The following is a 19,655-nucleotide window of genomic DNA, read 5'->3' on the forward strand; positions in this document are numbered from 1 at the left end:
CGATGCGGAATTCAACATGATGCAGCTACTAATCCGCTGATAGGTGGCACGGGACTGGCTTAGACTTCTGACCTGTTGTATAGACAACGGTACTAGACCTGTCTGGCAGGGAATGAAGGGTTCAGACTGGCCAGAGAGCAAGAGACTCATAAGCCAATCAGAAGAGCTTGGCTCCAGTCCCTGGGAAAACCCAAGCAACTCTTGAAGTCTCAATTACTGTACAATGAGGGAGTTCCAAATGATAGCCCATATTCAGGCACAGCTTTGTCTTCAGTAATTACAAGTGTCTTAATCTCTGCTGATTCTGTACACGTTGGGTATTGTTTGTTTTGTTCTGTGTGCGTTTCTAGGCAGAACAAACATGCAGAAGCAGAGTGAAGAAAGGAGAAATGACTGGGCCACGTAGACCAGCTCCAGCGACTCCTATCAGCATCTGACAGCAATGCCATTGGCACTGATTCATCCACTGTACTGTCAGGGCAGCTACTTGGCAGACTACACCAAGCCCCTGGCTCCGTCACAGTGAATCTTTACAAAGATGCTGCTCAGCCGGAGTCACTCAGTTATCCAGAGAATGTCACTCTCAAAAGCGTAAAACTAAATGTGGCAAGCTTATGTGTGCTCTTAAAGCACAAACACGTAAAGGGTAGAGGTGGTATGTGTATATATGTGTGTGTGCATATATATATATATATATATATATATATATATATATATATATATATGTATGTGTTGTGTATATTTGCACGAGTGTGTGTCTGTGTCTCACCATCAGAGCACAGAGAATATGACGGAAAGAAGCGAGTTAGGGAGAAAGAGAACTTAATATTAAGGACATGAAAAGACATCAAGATCTCTGGTATCTGGATTACTGTAAATGCTAAAATGCCCTTTAGAGATATTCCTGGGTACGGCTATACAGAGCGTTGCCAGTAAAGCACAATGTCTTGAATGGAGTGCTGTCCCTCTTGGAACCTACCACAGGAAACATACCTGGTAAGATCAGTTAAACAGTATTATTGAAGGGTAGAGCATTCACATGTCGTTAGTAGCCAGGGTGGAGTAAGAGGGTACGAGGCAAAGTATATTCAAATCTGTTCTCATAGAACTCAAGATACCTCTGAAATACGGGACAATAAATGGTTTAGAGTAAGACACCAAAATCTAAGCTTCACAGCCAGAATTCGATGAGGCTCCCATTTCTACAGAACAGAAACACAGTGGCCAGCACCCCACTACACCTCCCCGCCGCCAGAACACTTCTGTGAATGTCTGAGGCAGTACTTTCATCTAAAGCTTCAGCAATGCACTGCCAGTTGCCCTTTTCTCCAGGGTAATGATCAACGAGCTGAAACCGCGCGTCGCACTTCGAGTTAGCTCCAGGTGTAAAGCCTCATGCCAGTCACCATGACCCAGAAGTCCTTAAAGTTGCTGACACACAGATATGAAATGTGCAACTCATAGTGGACAAGTTGTTATCCTGGTTATTGTCTCTGTCCTAAGCAGAGTAACAACATATTTCTCAGCCAGGAATAAGCTTATCACAAGCTCAAACACACAATCACCCCATACTTAAAAAGCCTATCAATGGGTCTGAGACTTTTTACTGTTGCCCAAACTTGGCTGAAGGACTAGCCCTAGAAATGGTGCTCACCGAACAACATTGCTTCCACTTTGATTTGAATGGCTTATGGAGCAACTACTAATTCGACAAGTCCTCATGGCACGACACCAACACAATCCTCAGAGACATCTAAGAGAAGCTGCTAATGGCCAAGGATCATGGATATACACGCATCTTGATCATGCTCACATATCTATGGATTTGATAAAGTTAATCACAGAACATTACTTCATTTACAGAATTATTCTGAATAATGATTTTGTTTCTTACTCTTCGACCTGTCCATGAGGTGAACTGGTACTTTTAGGTCATCAATAACTAAACTCAATGGCTGCAGAGTCTCAAAGACATGATTTATTCAGCCCCTCTTCAATGCTTACATGGTTGCGCAAATACCAGTCCTCCGTAATTAAAAGATTGATTCCCATAAGTAGGCTAACACACCCAGCAGTCCCTGGCCTTTAAGGGAGTGGAGTGGTGGTGGCCAACTGGCTGCAGACTTCCTGCTGAACATCTAGACTTGGATGTCTGCCTCTTGCTAAATACTTTTGAGTAAGTGGTTCTCCTCATTCCGGGTCTGTGGATCTTGTTTATATTTAATTTACATTACTTATGTATTAAGTATATATAAGTAAGTATATGTTTTCTGTCTCTAACTCCACATGTATTTATCTTCACGGTACCTAGATCAATCAATCAGAGAATTGTAAGCACTCTACTCACCTGTGAGAGTCTCAAGGGACTGAGGGGGGGGGGGGGGGGGGGGAGGGAGGTGGTGGGGATCCGCAGGTCTGTTTAGCTGAAGAGTCAGGTCTTGAGGGTCTTCCTGAAGATGTTCAGGGAGGGGGTGCGTCTGATGTCTGCCAGTAGCTCGTTCCATGTTTTAGCTGCAATGTGAGAGAAGGATCTTCCACCTGCTCTTGCTCTGCAGATGCACAGGGTTTCGGCCAGTGCGAGGTTGGAGGATCGGCGGTTTCTTTTGGGTACGTGTAAGTTGATTCTGTCATTGAGGTACTTGGGTCCATTGTCGTGTAGGCATTTGTAGGAGCAGGTGAGTTTTTAAAGGTGATTTTTTTTTTCCACGGGGAGCCAGTGGAGTCTTAATAGGTGTTGGCTGATGTGTGTGTGCCGGGGGATGCCGAGGATGAGTCTGGCGGCTGTGTTCTGTATTATTTGTAGTTTGCAGAGTAGGGGCTTGTTGATGGCGGTATAGAGTGTGTTTCCGTAGTCAGGTCTGCTGGTGATGAATGCGTGGGTGACTGTCTTCCTTGACTCTGGGGAGGGGATCCATTTGAAGGTCTTGCGGAGGATGCAGAGGGTGTTGAAGCAGCTGGATGTGACGGCGTTGACCTGTCGGTTCATGGTGAGTGATGAGTCGAATACGATGTCGAGGTTTTTGGCGTGGCCCGAGGGGGTTGGTGGGTTTCCTAGGGCGGTCGGCAACCAGGTGTTGCCCCATGCTGACGGGGCTGTTCCAAGGACAAGGACTTCTGTCTTCTCGGCGCTGAGCTTCAGGCAGCTGTTGGTCATCCAGACTGCAATGTCTTGCATTCCTTTCTGGAAGTTGAGTTTGGTGGTGGTGGGGTCTTTGGTGAGCGAGAGGATGAGCTAGGTGTCGTCCACGTAGGATACGATGTTGAGGTCGTTTTGTCGGACGATGGTTGCAAAGGGGGCCATGTAGATGTGGAAGAGGGTCGGGCTCAGAGATGACCCCTGTGGGACTACACAGTTGATTTTCGAGGGATCGGAGATGAAGGGTGGCATTCTGATCCTTTGGCTTCAAAGGAGAGGAGCGAGATAGGCCAGTAGTTCTTGAGGTCGGTGGGGTCAGCTGTGGGCTTCTTGAGCAGGGGCCTGACTTCTGCACTCTTCCAGTCGTCTGGGAAGGTGCCTGTTGTGAAGGTGGTGTTGATGGTGCGTTGAAGTTCGTGCGATGGCGCCGCGGCTCTGTAGTAGATGTGGGGAGGGGTCGGTGGGGGCCAATGAGTGGATGCCTTTCACGGTCGAGGCGGTGTCTTCAGTCGTGATCGGTGTCCAGTTGGGGCTGGGTGGTGTCTCTGGGGGCCGGGGCCAGCTGTGGCATCTGGTGGATGGTTGATGAAGTTGTCGTAGAGGTTTTTGATTTTGTGGTGGAAGTAGGTTCCAAGCTTGTCGCAGAGGTCTTGGGATGAGGTGATATCGTGGCATCGCTGCGTGGGTTGGTGAATTCCCGGGGTATGCAACGGTTACCACGCATTTTTTACAACGCGGTACCGTTAGCACGCTACTTTTACCACGCAGGTCGTTACAACGAAATGCGCTGGGGGGCGCTCCAGGATAGTAAATACTTTAATTTACTATCCAACTCCTTTCCCTAGAGTCCACGGGGACTGGAGTTGGAATAGTAAATTAAATAATTTACTATCCAGCGCCCCTCCACGCAAGTCGTTGTAACGACTTGCGTGGTAAAAGTAGCGTGGTAACGGTACGCGTTGTAAAAGTACGCGTGGTACCGTCATACATCCAATTCCCGGATGAGATTGAAGAGTTCCTTGCAGTTGGTGGAGTTGGCAAGGATTATGTTGCGGATGAAATTCCTCTTGGTGGCTTTGATTTGGTTGTGGTAGTTTGTCCTGGCGTCTTTATAGGTGGAGTAGTTTTCGGTGTTCTTGGTGTTTCTCCAGTCCTTCTCCAGACGTCTGCAAGTGCGCCTAGCATCTTGGAGTTCGGTGGTGAACCAGGCAGCTTTCCTGGTGCATTGTTAGTCGGGTTGCGAAGCGGAGCAAGCTCGTCTGCGCATTTGGAGATCCAGGTGTGGAGTCCTCTGGCTGTGATGTTTGCGTCGGGTGACCAGGTGAGGGTATCTCGGAATGAGGGTGGAGTTAAGTTGATAGTCGATGACCCTGCTCCAGTTTCTTCGTAGCGGGCGTGGGGCTGGCTTGGGTGCCTTGGGTTTTTTGACTGTGAAGTGTACGCAGTGGTGGTCGGTCCATGGTGGTTGTGTTGTCTGGCTTACGTGGACGCTGTTTCCTGATGCGAAGATGGGGTCAAGGATGTGCCCTGCTCGGTGGGTCGGTGTGGTGACGAGTTGTTTGAGTCCGATGTTGGTGAGGTTGTCGCGGAGGATGGTGGAGTTGGGGTCACTAGGGTTGTCGAGGTGGAAGTTCAGGTTCAGTATGTCGTTCATTGAGGTGAGAACTTGGGGTGCGATGAAGTTGGTGATGGTGGTGGCGAAGGGTGTCCTAGGGCCAGGAGGTCTGTAGACGAGGATACCTCTGGGGTGTGGTTTTGGGGCTATTCTGGATCCGGAAGTGCAGGTGTTCCGCTGAGGGGAAGGTGTCGCTGGAGGTGGTGAGGCAGAGGGTGCTCTTGTGGGTGATGGCGAGGCCCTTTCCTGGGTGGTTGGGGAGGTCGTTCCTCTGGATATTGTATCCGTCCGGGATGGCGGTGTTGATGACGGGGCGGAGGAGGCGTAGGTCCTGGTCTCCGCGAAGAAGGCGATGTCGGGCGAGAGAGAGTCGAGTAGGTTCCAGATTTTCATGGCGTGTTTGTGTACGGAGCGCACGTTGAGGAGGATGCATCTTAGGGTGTCATTGGTGTAGGAGGTGCTGAAGGTCTGGGTGTTGGTGAGGCTCTGACGGCAGTGGAGGCAGGAGAAATGGCCATGGGTCGTGTTTGGGGCGCAATGTTGGCAGTCTCAGTCTTCCTGGGTTGAGTGCGAGGAGGGCTGCCGAGTTGTAGCATTGGAAGACCGTAGATCCAGGGTTTCTGGCGCTGTTCATGGTCGGGTCGTAGACGGGCTTGCCTTCGGTGTGCCAGCGGCATGATCATGCAGCGGCTGCCATTAAGTAGGTGAGGGGGGAGCAGCTGGGACCCTGGAGTGGTCAAGAGGGATGGCAGCAGTGGTGGCGGGAACGGGCTAATGAAAAAAAAGCACAACAGAGGGGGCTAAGTGAAAGAATAAAAGCAGAGGGGCACAATAAAAATACAACAACAATGGGGCACAATAAAGAATACAACAACAGTAGTGGGGCGCACAAAAGCTACAAAAAAAGCAGGCTGTTTGAGGAATACCCAACAGGGGGACAGGCGCAGTCCGGGCGGTCTCGAACTCTGCCTGGAGGTTAGAGCAGATCAGAGGTGGAGTACACCAGAGCAGAGCTGCTGGGGAGAGAGCATATCCCAGACCGAGGGTATAGATGTGTCTATCTATATCTATATACTTCCCTTCAAGATATTTTGATGGTGTACATGTAGATCATGTTATTTTGTAGGACGATATTTCCGCCTTCGATAGTCTGACATCTGACCTTTCCACTTAGACTATTCGCCAAATTTTACATTTCCCCATCTTCACTGTTACCTCCACATCGCTGCCTTATAAATTTGACACTCGAAGGGGTCTAAGTTGGGCAACGGGTGTAATGTTAGAAGGAGCTGTAGGCCTTTTAACAGCAATACCAACAATTCAACCCACTCAGATAAACAACTTTCTTACTAGAGAAGGACATAATCCATGCCTGTTACAGTGATTTGCGTGTATCTCAGTGCAGTGACCCGGACTCCCTAATTTTGAGATCTGGCGTGGTATGGATAGAGGACAATGCAAAAGGCTCCATTTAAACGGGGTGGGATTTTTCATTCTAAGATCTCCTCTTTCACACTTTACATCAGTTTATACATTACACATTTATGATTTAAGTGTTTCACTAAGAGACTTTTTAAGAACCAAAATGTCAACCCTGAAAAAGAGGTGCAAAATGTTTAAACCCTGAAGTGATTTCCTTTAGAGAAGGGGTGTCAAGCTGCCTGCCGTCTTCTCGTTAATGCCCCTCTACGCGGCTCTCTGTAGGAGTAGTCTATATATGATGGGTACACAACGCACATCAAGGAGGACTGGGTTCGTGACAGGTTTTAAAACAAGCACTGACTACATAAATGTTTGCCATTTAAACACATTTTCAGTACATATATCTGATGTGACCATCCTGGGAAGCAGGACTGGATCTGGCCCTCACGTGCCTACTTTGGATACCCCTGTTCTACAGTGAACATCCCAGATCCTTTAGCTGTATGAGTGTTTGGAAAATTGTAGGTCTGGAGCTTTCTATGAACAAAAGAATGCCAGAGTCGGGACATATAAATCTTTCAGTGCAATTTACAGAGAATAAAGTATGCAGATTTCAGATATTATATTCCTTAAATTGCATGTGCACATACGGGTTATCTGATAGGCTCATTTCAGATTGATCTAGTTACGGCTTTAATGGGAAAATTTAATAAATTGGTTAAAATCCAAATGGTTCAAGAAATATTGTGCTCAGCTTGCTCTCCGCAAGATGAACTACTCTTGCAAGAATGTCGTGGCATGCTAACGGACGCGTGAAGCGCCTTTCACCTTAATCCGCAGGGCTCCTGCCCGCAGCGAGCCATTCACAACCACACGTCATACCGCCCACCACACGTCATACCGCCCACCACACGTCACACCGGCCATCACACGTCGCTCCGGCCATCACACGTCACACCGCCCACCACACGTCACACCGGCCATCACACGTCACACCGCCCACCACACGTCACACCGGCCATCACATGTCACACTTCCCATCACACCACTTCTTGGATTCCGCGAGTATGCCTTACACCTGGCAGTAAGTATCGCTCTAGGCCTTGTGCCTCGAGAATTATTTAGGTCTCGCACAGTAATACCTCCCCGGTTCTTGAAGCCTGGTTTAACCTCCAGGGCTGAGGTCCCCTCTGCGCTCATCCACTACTGCTTTCATCCAAAAGCATATCCCAGGGTTTTACAGAATCGATGGTAATTTTTGGAGGCTCGTTTTATTTAAATATTCCCTCGGACTTCTGTTTGAGTGCTCCTCTGGAATGTGACGTTTAGGAGAAACAGTGCCCCAGGAGTCTCTGCCAGGAATTAAGCTGGCTCCCGGGACACTCATTGGAAACTAATACGCCTGTTCTGCACTGCGAGCACTGTGTCCTGGCCTGTAGAAAATGCATTCACAGAAACCTCTGCTCATTTTAGAAATGCTGTTGGTTTATTATGTGAATATCACAAAACATGCTCGGGCAAAAGCGCCATTAATGCCTCGAGCAGAGAAGTGCAGAAGGGTTAGGGGGCATTCTTTGATCTCTGCCCCAGGACAGGGGGCGGTCTATCATCCTTCTGCAGATGCTGGCAGGCTGATGCCCTCAGACAGTAAATGTAAATGTATAGGCATTTATATAGCGCACTACTTACCCATAGGGTCCCAAGGCGCTTCGACTGCTGCGAAACCCTTCCTGGCTTCCCTGAGAGATGGTCCCTTAATGGGTATCTCCAGGGTGAGACCAGGCATCCCCGGCGGTCTGGTGGGGCCGTTAGTGAAGATGAGGCAAGCTAATGCCCAGAGTTGCCGAGTGTGATCGCTGATTAGAGTGGGCACCGAGGCGAGAGAATTATCGAGTCCGCTGACCCTGGTCCAGAAACCTGCCGCGCCGGGAATCGAACCCTGGTCCCAGGCCGTCCTCTGCTCTCGGGTCTGCCGCCTCTAACCAGTGAGCCACACTACTTCACAGTGTGTGTGCAGGCTGAAAGAACCTGCGTTCATGTAGTACCACCATGGATTGCCACAGAAGTCTTACTGAGGTAGGCCACTAAGAGGCCAGTGCGCCTACATGATGGCTGGGGCGAGTGGGAGTCACCCAGGGGGCTTAGATCAGGGGGCTGCCAAAGATTGGTCACTACAGAGCATAAGGAAGACTGAGTTAGTCCCGTCCTGCTGGAAATAGAAAGTATATATTTGATAGGATGGTGTAGTCATGAGGTGCACAGTCACTGACACCCCATGCCCTATCAGTCATGCACTCTTTTACGTAAACTCTGTCTCCAAAGAAATTGAAAGTAATTGAAATGACACAGTGAAGCAGCCCTGGCTTCCATTATTAGTCACAGAGTTCTGACATAGCTTAGGCTGCTGTGAAGCTGCTGCACGAACCTGTGGGTTCATCACGTCTCTTCAGCATGCCAGAGGTTTCCTTCGCACTCACCATAGTGAGTGCAAAGGTCATCCTACTGGCAACATGTCGCTCCCAAATGAGTATCCTCACTGTCCCCATGACCGATTTTCCCACCCTGTCTCTTATGCCCCCACCCAAACCTCTTGTGCCTAAAGGAAAAGACCGTTCCACACCTATTCACTTACCACCCACTCTTTCCATCCCCTGCCCTTATGCTACAACACCCTAACTTGCTCATGCACGTGCTGCTGCATGACTACTCCCCTAAGCGCATGCTCATACTCGCACAAAGGTACACTAACCCTATTCATTGTTATTTATTTGTGCAGTTTTATGTAGCGCGAACTCGACCCAACGGTATTGAGGCGCTTTACACAGACCCTCCAGCTTATCGCGATTTCGCGATTTGCAAAAAAATCGCGAAATCGGCCGATCTGCTGAAATGCCGCGATATTTGGGCAAAAGCCCGCGAAATTTGCCGTTTCCGCCGTCTCCGCCGTTTTCCGCCTGTAATCCAGCCCCATGCGCACCCATTTTCCATTCCCCAGGATTTCGCGGCGAGAAAAGGAGCGAGAGGAGGTCGAGGACGGCGGCCGAGAGAGGGAGAAGACCACGGCGGCCGAGAGAGGGAGAAGACCAGCAAGAAGCGGCAGCGACACACACACAAAGACTCTTCCTCTTCTCCAGAGACAAGGGAAGCGGACTCGGAGCAGGAGAACAGCCGGCCGGCGAACAAAGACAGGAGGTACGTCCGTCCCTGCCAGGATCCCGTTAGCAGGGAACAAGAAGCTGTTCTGAAGTCATTTCCGGCCCACAGAAATACTAAAATAAAAGATTAATGTCCCCCGAGGCCCGCCGCGTCCCCCGTGTGCGGCGGCCCTTCGGGGGACATTAATCTTTTATTTTTAGTATTTCTGTGGGTCGGAAATGACTTCAGAACAGCTGTTTACCATACCTCTCAACCCTCCTGCGCCGAGAGCAGTGACACCCTTTCCTCTATCAAGGGCAAAATAAAAATCGGCACGGCATGTGCATAGCTGCCAAGGTTTCAGATTGCTGTGTGTGACATTTCCATAATTTCAAAGTAATTATGAGTAACATTTCAGCGACTAAGAGTGACACTTTTCGCGAGCAAAATCAAGCTATAAAGACGAGAGAAACATTAAAATATTAGAAATTACAACCTTTTGAGCAACAAGAAATTCGAAAACCTTACAACTGCTGAAAAGCACCAGAAAATGAAGGGCACTAACTTAGGGCTCTTGTAAACTGATTTTACTGTGAAACAAATAAAATCATGATACAGACTGGCAGTCAGTGACTACAATTAATGCAGACGAGATGTAACTTTACTTATGGTACAGGCTGATTGATGACACACTGCGCTCTTCCAAAACAAAACATAAAAAGCAATGTAAATAAAGTTATTCAGTCATAAGAATTATACCCACAATTGCATATCACTTCATAATATAATGCACATCCAATATTATTGGAGAATGCTTGGCTGATATAGTTCGCTAAAGGTGACGATGTCCATTATATTATGAAAAAGTATACATGAAAATGTTTCCAATTATAAACTGATTCCTGCTAAGTAAATCAGTGCTATTCTCATCTGTGTTGCTCTGCTCTCTGGCTCTTTCCTGGCCCTTTTCATCTTGCACAGTTTGTCTCTTTCCAGTTGTCAGCGTTTTGCTTACCATGTGCCTACTTCTCCATGTTTGTCCCATATATTTCAGTGCCTGTTTCTCCCCTGCCCCATGTCTCTTCCTCATTCCTGCTCAGCACCTGCTTTCCCTTGCTCTATCTTCTCTTCCTAGCCTCACCCTTTTCCCTCTCAGCTTCACCCTTTCTCTCTCCGATACCTCTGCATCTTCATCGTACACCACTGCCTTATTATACAATGTTCCTATTGCTTTCCTGACTAGTCTCTCCCTCCCCTTCTCTCTTTGTCTTAGTGTCGTGTCACACCTCTGAAAAAATGATGTAGGGGAAATTCTTCTCTCACCCATTCTGTCGTGCTCTGTGGCAGGAAATTCTCAGTTTGCATGAAACACTGGTCTGAATCCCAAAATACTGGAATAAGGTGGGATGTCCCCAGAGACCTATGACTCCCTAGGATGATCGATGATACACACACGAGTGCGGTCAGAGCAGACAGCAGCATGTGTCTGTCATGTCTAGTGTGGTTTGTCTTTAACTTCAAAGAGAACACACTCCTACCTTCATTCTACTTTTGGTCCAGTCACAAGTAGGGCCTACTGAGGCTGCAGCTACAACAAAAAACAAAACTCCAGAAGTTAACGTGCGTGGCACACACTGCATAAAAGAAATGCGTGACAAATGCATTCAGTGCGGTGATGCGGATCACTGCACTGAAATGCGTGAGTGTCACACCTATTGCGTGACCCTTGGCAGGACTGCATGTGGAAAAATGGGCGAGGCGTGAGGGAAAGCGTCCAGTCCCCCCAAAACCCGGACCAGCTTAACGCACGTTTTACTGGAAAATTTTACAGAACCTCGTGTGAGAAAGACATTTAGCTGCACTAAGGTCAATGGGAGAATAACCATTCATGGGTTTGTTTAAAAGAAAGGCAGAACAATACTTTTATTACACGATAGTCACACTCGTCGTCCACCCCAAAAATACTCAAACAGACTTGCTTACACCTCAGGCTGAGCAGTGTTGATCTTGATGGTTGTATCAAGTGAAGTCCCGACTGAACACCCCTTACTTTAGCAAGACGGAATTTGGTTTACCTGTGAGCACTTGCTTTTGTAGATAATAGTGTGCGACAAACTTTCAGGGTGACCATCAGAAGACATTTGCAGAATCTACTTTTTGATGTTTGCGTTATTTACCCGTTTAATCATTCACCCCAGTACAGAGATCTGGGCCAAAATCCATCGTTTTTTTGTTCACCATGCCATTCCAGTTTGAACCCAGCCATATGCAAATCAGTCTTGACCCTGTGCCCCATGGGTACAGTCCAGCCCGAACTGCCAAGCCAAGTCCTCCCTGGACTGGAAACAAGCATCCAAGGACAGGTTTCGGGCTTTCAGCCCTCATCAGCCTGGATAGCTTGATTCCAGTGGCATGGAGAGCACGGGACTCACGTCTGAGCATACCCGTCCCACTCGCTCCGAGACCTGTCTCTGCCTCCAGCATGCCTAGTCTGAAACCTGTGGAGGCTCAGAAGAACTGAACGTACATGGCCAAGATTAACATGACTTTTAACTAAAACAAATGGGCTGAATTGTAAATAAACAAAATGTACATAGCTCCTTGTTGTCAAATAACTCAAACAGTAAGATATATGTGTTTGGTGTTGCAAAATACCCAAAATAAAATGCCGCTAAATGCCGCTAAATGCCGCTAAATTTCCATTTTTGTGCCGCTAAATTTGCCAATCCATGCCGCTATATCCTGGGGGGTCTGTTTACATGAGCACCAGTTACATTACACAAGGACGCATTCATGTTTTTTTAAAGGCAAGGTGACTTGCTTAGAATCCCCAGTTTCAAAGACGGCAGCCCTGGCCTTTAAGCCACATCCTACTAATCCCTCTTCGTGGGACTAATTCTCGAGGCTGCGCATTCGAACACGGATAGTCCGTGTACCTGGAGCAATGCACACCATGCTATAATGCAAATAGGCAGAAATACAGCGTGAGGCCTTTAACTTACCCGTATGATTCCAGCTCTTGAGCCTTCAATACAGCAATGACTCTGCCCCGCTGGCCCCCCGCCTCCTTCTCCAGTCCAATGACTATGATGTCACCGCCTTGCCTGGAAAAAGAAAATGTTACGGTTAAGGGCCTGTGTCCAACTACTAGAGGCAGATGGACGAGACCACAGCTGCCGCTGCGTCACGAAAAGAACGTAAAACGCCTCTTAAATACAGGCCTTTGGAACCACATCACCGCATCACCTGCTGCTCCACCTACCCTGACGCGTGGGGCGCTGGGCCTTGCGAGAAAGGAAAGGAGGCAGTCCCCATATGCCACACCAGCAACGCAAGCGGAGCAGAGCTCTTTAAAGCATTTTCCAACCCAACAAAAAAGTCCAGAAAAAGAAAAACAGCCCAAAGTGTAATGCAAGGATGGGAAAGGAAAGGATATTATATCACAAAAGAAGTGGAGCTTTGTTTAACTCCCACTATTTACCAGACTAAGCATTATGTTCTGCTCGGAGGTGCACAAGAACATATTTTATAATTCTGTGCCATTCCCTGATCAAGCACTTGCAGTTGAGGTACACCGCCTCGAACTGCCTCCCTCACCAACAGATGACGTGAAACATTTCTTCTGCAAACTGCAGAGTTCAAGCACCACGCACTCCCTGATGCAGCCCTGGCCTGGGAGCCAGTCCAGGAATTAGTGTTTCGTTGCCATTTGGTTTTATACATTGATCACACTTCATGCTACCACCTGCTGGTGGCCTACAGTGGTGCGAAGGCTTGCTCGTCTGTGTGCTACCTCCCCCCTTGTCTTTGAACGTATTCTTCCCTTGCCTCTGTACCATGCACTGGTACCCTAGCAGAAGATTCGTTGATAACGATGATCAGTATTGTTGTGGCAAAGGACAAGCCTCAATTCTCTTTTTATGTGGTGCCTATAAGCAAAGATGCTTGAAACAACATTCAGAGCCCTGAGGCTTTGTGGTGAAGGCCGCAGTGGCTTCAGCCCATCGCAGATGCCTCGATTAAGCCCCCCTCAGTTCATTGATTCGATAACATCAGAAAGCTGTACACATACTCCCAAGCTTACAATTAGGCAGTAGGAGGATGGTAGAAGGCACATTCCATCATATCAGAAGCAACAACTCTGCCACAGCAGTGGCATCAACAGGGATGGTAGAATCCATGATCACCTTTATTGCAATACTGGTATCGCAACTGCAAGGCCATCGCCACCATAGGCAGGCAGCATTATTAGTATCATGCTAACCAGGTACCATTCACTCTGATTTGGTATTGACAGGTGCAGTATCATCATGTCCTTCTGAGTCCATGTATGTACCAAAAGAGGACAAATAGTTTAGCGACCTTGCTGAACAAATGCCTTCCTTGCGAAAGGCTGCTTGTGGTATTATACCTTTCGCAGTATGTGCGTTAAGAGAAGATGCAAGGTCTATCCACTTCAATTTCTGGAAACAAAGACACAAAATGATACTCTGTGGAACTTTCAAATACTTAAATTCAAAGAAGAATACAAATCTGTTAATCCCATTGCTTGCTAAAGTGATGCACATCTAAGAATGTATCCATTTGGTAAAAACGTGACTGTGGTGGAAGGATCACAGCTGGATGGAGCACTCTCAAGAGAAGTCTCAGGTCTCACTCATTGCGAGTGAGGCTCACCCATTTCGAACTTGGGCTGAGCTCATACACCTAACAGTATAAATGTCACACCTAACAAGCATGGCTAAATAGCTAAAACGTAAGCCTAAAGTGTGATTCCATCCAGAACTCTACTTTGGGCAGAACAGCTCAATCTCTGAAGGATTCAGAAAGCAATCCTATTACAAAGGACCCCTCTTACAGGCATCTTACACAGAAAAGAAGAGCCCCTTTGGACACATCAGAATGCTACTCCACTACGCTTGTAAGCCATGAGTTGATATTTTGAAGTTATTTTACTTACTATATATTTATTTTGATATCATTGCCAGTTTACTGAAGTAATTTCCTGCATTGCCACTGATGTGAAAGATTTTCAGACATCACTTACTATGATATCTTGAAGTGGGCTAATTAGTTCTCACCCCTAAGCATTCTCAAAACGTGAGAGCTCTGAAATAATAATGAAATCAATCACTCCATAATTATTTTTTTTATTGAGCTCAACTTAGCATTACAGGCACTTTATCCTTTAACAATGTGTGTATTCTGAACGCTATTTGAATGTTTCTTATAGTGCCTCATTAACACTTGATTTTTACTGAGTATTTGTTAATAGTGGCAGACTTCAAACGGAATCACTACGAGGCAGTCTCACTATTATGGACGTCATTTAGGGATCACCAGGAGTCTCAGCTACAACCCCTTGCTTGTGTCTTGAGACTATTGGTACTACGTTTGAGATGTCAGGCCTCAGAAGTGGCAACATCAGTGCTAGAAACAAAAGGACAGCTCGCCCTTATGGATGTGGATTGGGATACCACTTTCCTTGTTTTTGTATATTTGTTTTATTACGCAAATAGTGAATAATACTATATTATTCACTAATAGTGTAATAAAAAATGAAGTAAAGTTAGCTGGAATTTGACCCTCCCAGGCAGCTGAGGTAAGCAAAACATGTTTTTTAAAATGTATGTGTGTGCATGCTTGCAGGTGAGAGTGTGTTTATGATAGAGAGAGTGAGAGTGTGTGTGACTGAGTATGTTTAAGCATGAGTGTAAGTGAACATAAAGGTCAAAGGGTCTGTGATGTCAATTCCGCAACACCTGGTCTTTTGGTGAACTGGCCTTCATGCTCACTATTGGCAGATAAGGGTACCAACATAAATGGAAAAAAGGGATTTTTGTGGAACACTAATTTTGCCACTGGAGAACCTGGATTGGTGCTCAGATCTGATTTCACAGTACACAATCATATGGTCTCACTACACGCAACATGGCATCATCACTCATTTTTTTACCCGCTTACAGACTCAGAAAAATACTTATTCTAAAGGGTGGCTTACCTGGGAATCCAGAGTAGGTCTTTTACAGCTAGGATCTTTGTGGCTTGTAAATACGGCATATTCTCAGCAGTTGGCATTTCGCTGCTTTCTGGCGTGAGAGGAGCAAGATTCAGTTCCAGGGCAGGTTCCTCACAGTCTGTGGAAAAGGGTAAACTAGACGAGCTAACTGGCGAACTTAACGGACTGGAAGATGAGGGTGTAATTCTGTTGGGTGTAGTGGAGGAGTATGAAGATAATGAAACGTAGTCCGTGAGTGAGTCTTGATGGTTCAATAGCTGAGTGCCACCTTCTTCGCTAAAGATAATGGTCATGTCTGCCGAACCATTTGTGTCCAACACTTTCTTGTGGGGTGAACCTAAAGAGAGGCGTTCAGGAATTACTTCAGGGGACAACTGTATCGTAAACACGCCTCTCAAGGGACTACCATCTCCACAGCAGTATCGCGCACAGAGCTGGTACGTTGCCACATGAAACATAACCAACGAGTTTGTTCGATCATCCAGGCACCAAATGAACTCATCACCATCGCAACCCAAACTGCAGACGATCGACTTAATGGAAGATGGTGCACGATAAGGCTCTATTCGTTTCGTGATCTCCATCATTAGGCAATCTATGATGAGGATGCCTGGCCCGTTGCTGTACCAAACTTCAGAAGTGCTTGTAGTGACTTGCATGGCATGTACAGGGTAAGGGTTCTGTCTGGGATCATCATCCGCAATCTTGAATGTAGACTTGTTGGCCGTGTGAGAACAAATGTAGGAGCCACTGTCAACTGGAATTCCCTGTGCTACTGTGAACACTGCAACAAGTCCATCAGCCAGGCCGGCAAACACCAAGAGACTGTTCTGTAGGAAGACAATACATCAAGTCAACAACCAGTTCATTGGCACAAATTAAAGGCTTACCTCCTTAGTGCAACACTCCAAAGAACCACACCCGCACTTTAACTAATCCAACACAGAATTGGTCACCTCCAGTCAAAATTAGTCAGCTAGTATATTATTCTCATCGTAATTCTCACCTTTAAGAGCACAGCACGGGTCTAAGAGTTAATAATATGTACCTATAAAATGAATTCCATATCCAGCCGAATACAGTAGTGAAATAACAGATCCTACCACTGTCACAACAGTGATTCTTAGAGTAATTTTAAAAGCGACACAGTTACAAAGATCCCACAAATCAACTAATTACTGCACCGTTCCTCGATTGAAAATGATTTTAACTTGAGGTCTCCTTCCAATTATGTGGTAATGAGCGACCAGTAAGAATGTTCCTCTGCATCTTCTAAGGTTGGGTCTTAGTCATTTATTAGGTCCTCTGGAGGATTGGAAAATGATCCCAACGCTCCCCAAAAAAGATGCAACCTCGGAGGCCAAAATCTTCTAGTTTGGCTTTTTGGTAGGAATTGCAAGGCTATCAGGTGACACTTGACTTCAATTATCTGACCTCATGGAACCCTTGTTGGCTACAGCATGCTTACGCACTAGAGAATTTTGAGCTTCCAAGCATACGTTTGAAGATGAAATTCAGTGACAGAGACAAGTTTTTAGGTCGGGGTAACTACTCTTCGAAGGGCTTCATAGTCAAATACGACTGCTGAATTTGCAAAAAGAGGGAGGGAGTGTGACAGAAAGGGCAACATTAGGGAGGAAGTGTGACAGAAAGGGCGGCATGAAGAGTGGTAGGGCATACATTATCAGTACAAACTGCACATGGAGAGCAAGCTTTAATTCCTCAAGAGGTTTTCGGGAGAGGGCGTTCGCTCTGAATGCATTTGTTGTAATAGGACCAAATAGTGCATTTTAGATTCTAACTTGTACTGAAATTTGCTAAAAATCTATAGGCTCTGAATAGGCGCTCATGAACTAGACCAGTACGTTCAGTGTGTGGCAAGCAAGCCTGACCAGGGGTGTTTGGGGTTCCTTCCCTCAAAATTCTTTGCAAAAAGTGTGGCAAAAGTGTTTATTTTCAACACAATTTCTATAAAACGTCCCTAAAAAATATGGGTGATAATGTCATTTTACATAGTCTGTTTTTAAAACATGTATAGCATTGTCTTCCACTACTACAATCCACATCCTTAAATGTTCCATTATCCACCTTCTACATTGATAGTAAGTCACACTTTCTCACTGATAATCTATTTGAGAGAGGAAGTGTGAAAAAAGTTTAATGTTACACAAAACTCTCAATCAACGCTGTAGACAGCAGAAGTACGAAGATCGTAAAGAACTATTTTTCAGGCATATACTACAAACCATACGGGCTTGAGACTCAATCAGTAGTATTCATAATATCATAAACATCTTAATCAATATAGATAATGAAATGCCTCCATCGGTCATGTAATAAATTGGATAGCATGAAGAAAAAATTCAGCAAAAGTTTTTCTGAACCCAGCATTAATGGCAAATATTTTGTCCTCCAACATAGGCGTCAGTTTCTGAAAACATATTTACTTATTTACCAAATACACATTTTTTTATCTGGGACAAATAAAATCAAATTGCCAAAAAGCATGCAATTCTGAAGTAAGACCACTATTTTATCATAAAATACTAGCTTTTTATTTTTCAGTAAATGTCATTTGAACACCAGACAACATTGTTTGACACATGTAAAGATTTTGCCTTACATGAATATGTAACACCATTACATGAAATAATGTCTATAATAAACAATAATGCTACAAATCACCACAGTTACGCAAGAGCTAGCATTATAACAGAAGTGTGCTCAATACTGCCAGGGATCCCTACCTATTCTAAGAATCACCACTAGTATGTCATGGTCAGTCTTCTATCAGGGATTGGCACCAAAGCATCATGGATAACCACAATACACACAGAATTACCATAATTATGTCAGGAGAATTATCCTACCAATGTTGGACGCGATCTTGGCACATTCCCAAGGCTAGCTCTCCCATGCTGCTGCACCACTCTGCTTCTTACCCATTTTTTGGAGAGCTTTCTCATGCCTTTGCACTGTTTTTTAAAACTTCTTTCTCCTTCCTCCCCCCTCAGTTTTATCCAACTTTTGCCTATTTTTTTTTTACTGTTTTTGCTTTCCTTCCTTGTTTTTCTGAGTGCTTTTCCTGCTTTTGCCTCGTTTTGTAATGCTTGCTCCTTCCTTTCCCCCTGTTTTTCCGAGTGCTCTTCCTGCGTTTGCATCCGTTTGTACTGCTTTCTCATTTCTTTCCGACTTGTTTTTCTGGGTGCTTTTCCCTCATTCCTTTCTAATTTCTGCTGCTTTCTCCACTTTTCCGAGTGCTTTTCCTGCTTTCTCCTCCGTTAACGCCTGTTTTCTTGAGTGCTTTTCCTGCTTTTGCCTATTTTTTTTTACTGCTTACCCCATAATTCTGAGTGCTCTCCTGCTTTTACCTATTTTTTTAGGTCTCGCCTAGCGTTGCTGCGCACATGCGCAGCTCGCTCAGCGAGGTTTATTGCAGATGAGTACTTTGGGAAAAGGGCTTGAAGCCCCGCCCCTTATTCCCATTGGCTTGCGTCATCGTTTATGTTAAAAGGTGGGCTGCCATTGATAATAAGGTTTCTAGGGTGCCTCCTTTTTGCTTTTTTGTCCGGCCCATCCGGACTGGCTCGCCTGCTTCACGGCTGTCGTGAAGACTTTTCTCATCTGCTTGTTTATTTAACTGGCTGGCTCCTTATTGGCAATTGTACCCGCTCATCCCTTCCCTTACCCCCACCCAAAAGCAAACTTCCCAGTGTTTCGGTGACCGGGGCCCCCCTGCACAGCGGATTACATGTAGAGAAGATTTGTGTCTTTGCTGCCGGGGTCTCTCTAGGGTCTGGGCTGTGATCACTCATCGATGGCGACAAGGTTTTCTCTAAAGTCAACTGTGTTAACTCTGCACAGTCCAAACTCCTGATCGTCAATTCTACCTCCTTGACTCGGTCTTTGCGTTGCGGTCATTGAGCACCGGCACCCCCTGGTTCTGTTCCCTTGAGCCTGGTGCACTACCTCCCACCCTGTGCTCTTGCTGCAGTCCCCTCCTCGCAGCCTGACGGCTTATCCTCCAGTGCCCTCTGCTTCCTCTTGGAGGCGGCGTTGCTGAGCCTGTCCTCACATAGTGACAGGTGGGGCTGCAGGAGCCCCGGTGCTCCTGCTCCCCCGACTGGGTGACCCTGTTGATTCAGGGCACCGACTGTCCGTGTAGGCCACGTGCTTCTTCTTTGAGTTTGGCAACCTGCTGATCTTGTGTGAAGTGGGTAATGTTACTGGAGGCCCGACACTCACCAAGCGGTGAAAGTTTCATTACCCCTCAACCAGTTTGGCTGCTGAATCGCCCCGTTCACAGCAACTTGTTCCACGTTCGCCTT

The 19,655-nt window shown here is 46.4% G+C and overlaps 1 protein-coding gene across 1 annotated transcript in view; it reads right to left on the reverse strand.

Moving 5' to 3' along the window:
- Nucleotides 1-19,655, reverse strand: part of LRRK1 (leucine rich repeat kinase 1) — a 758,414-nt gene that overhangs the window by 58,835 nt on the left and 679,924 nt on the right. Inside the window, exons 32-33 of the mRNA XM_086958057.1 lie at nt 15,310-16,157; nt 12,311-12,412 (exon numbers count right to left, since the gene is read on the reverse strand). Of these exons, the coding sequence (XP_086814183.1) occupies nt 12,311-12,412; nt 15,310-16,157 (950 nt within the window). The remainder of the gene's footprint in view (nt 1-12,310; nt 12,413-15,309; nt 16,158-19,655) is intronic.

Source organism: Lissotriton vulgaris, chromosome 2_1, assembly GCF_964263255.1.
Source record: "Lissotriton vulgaris chromosome 2_1, aLisVul1.2, whole genome shotgun sequence".
In the NCBI taxonomy this organism is placed as follows: Eukaryota; Metazoa; Chordata; class Amphibia; order Caudata; family Salamandridae; genus Lissotriton; species Lissotriton vulgaris.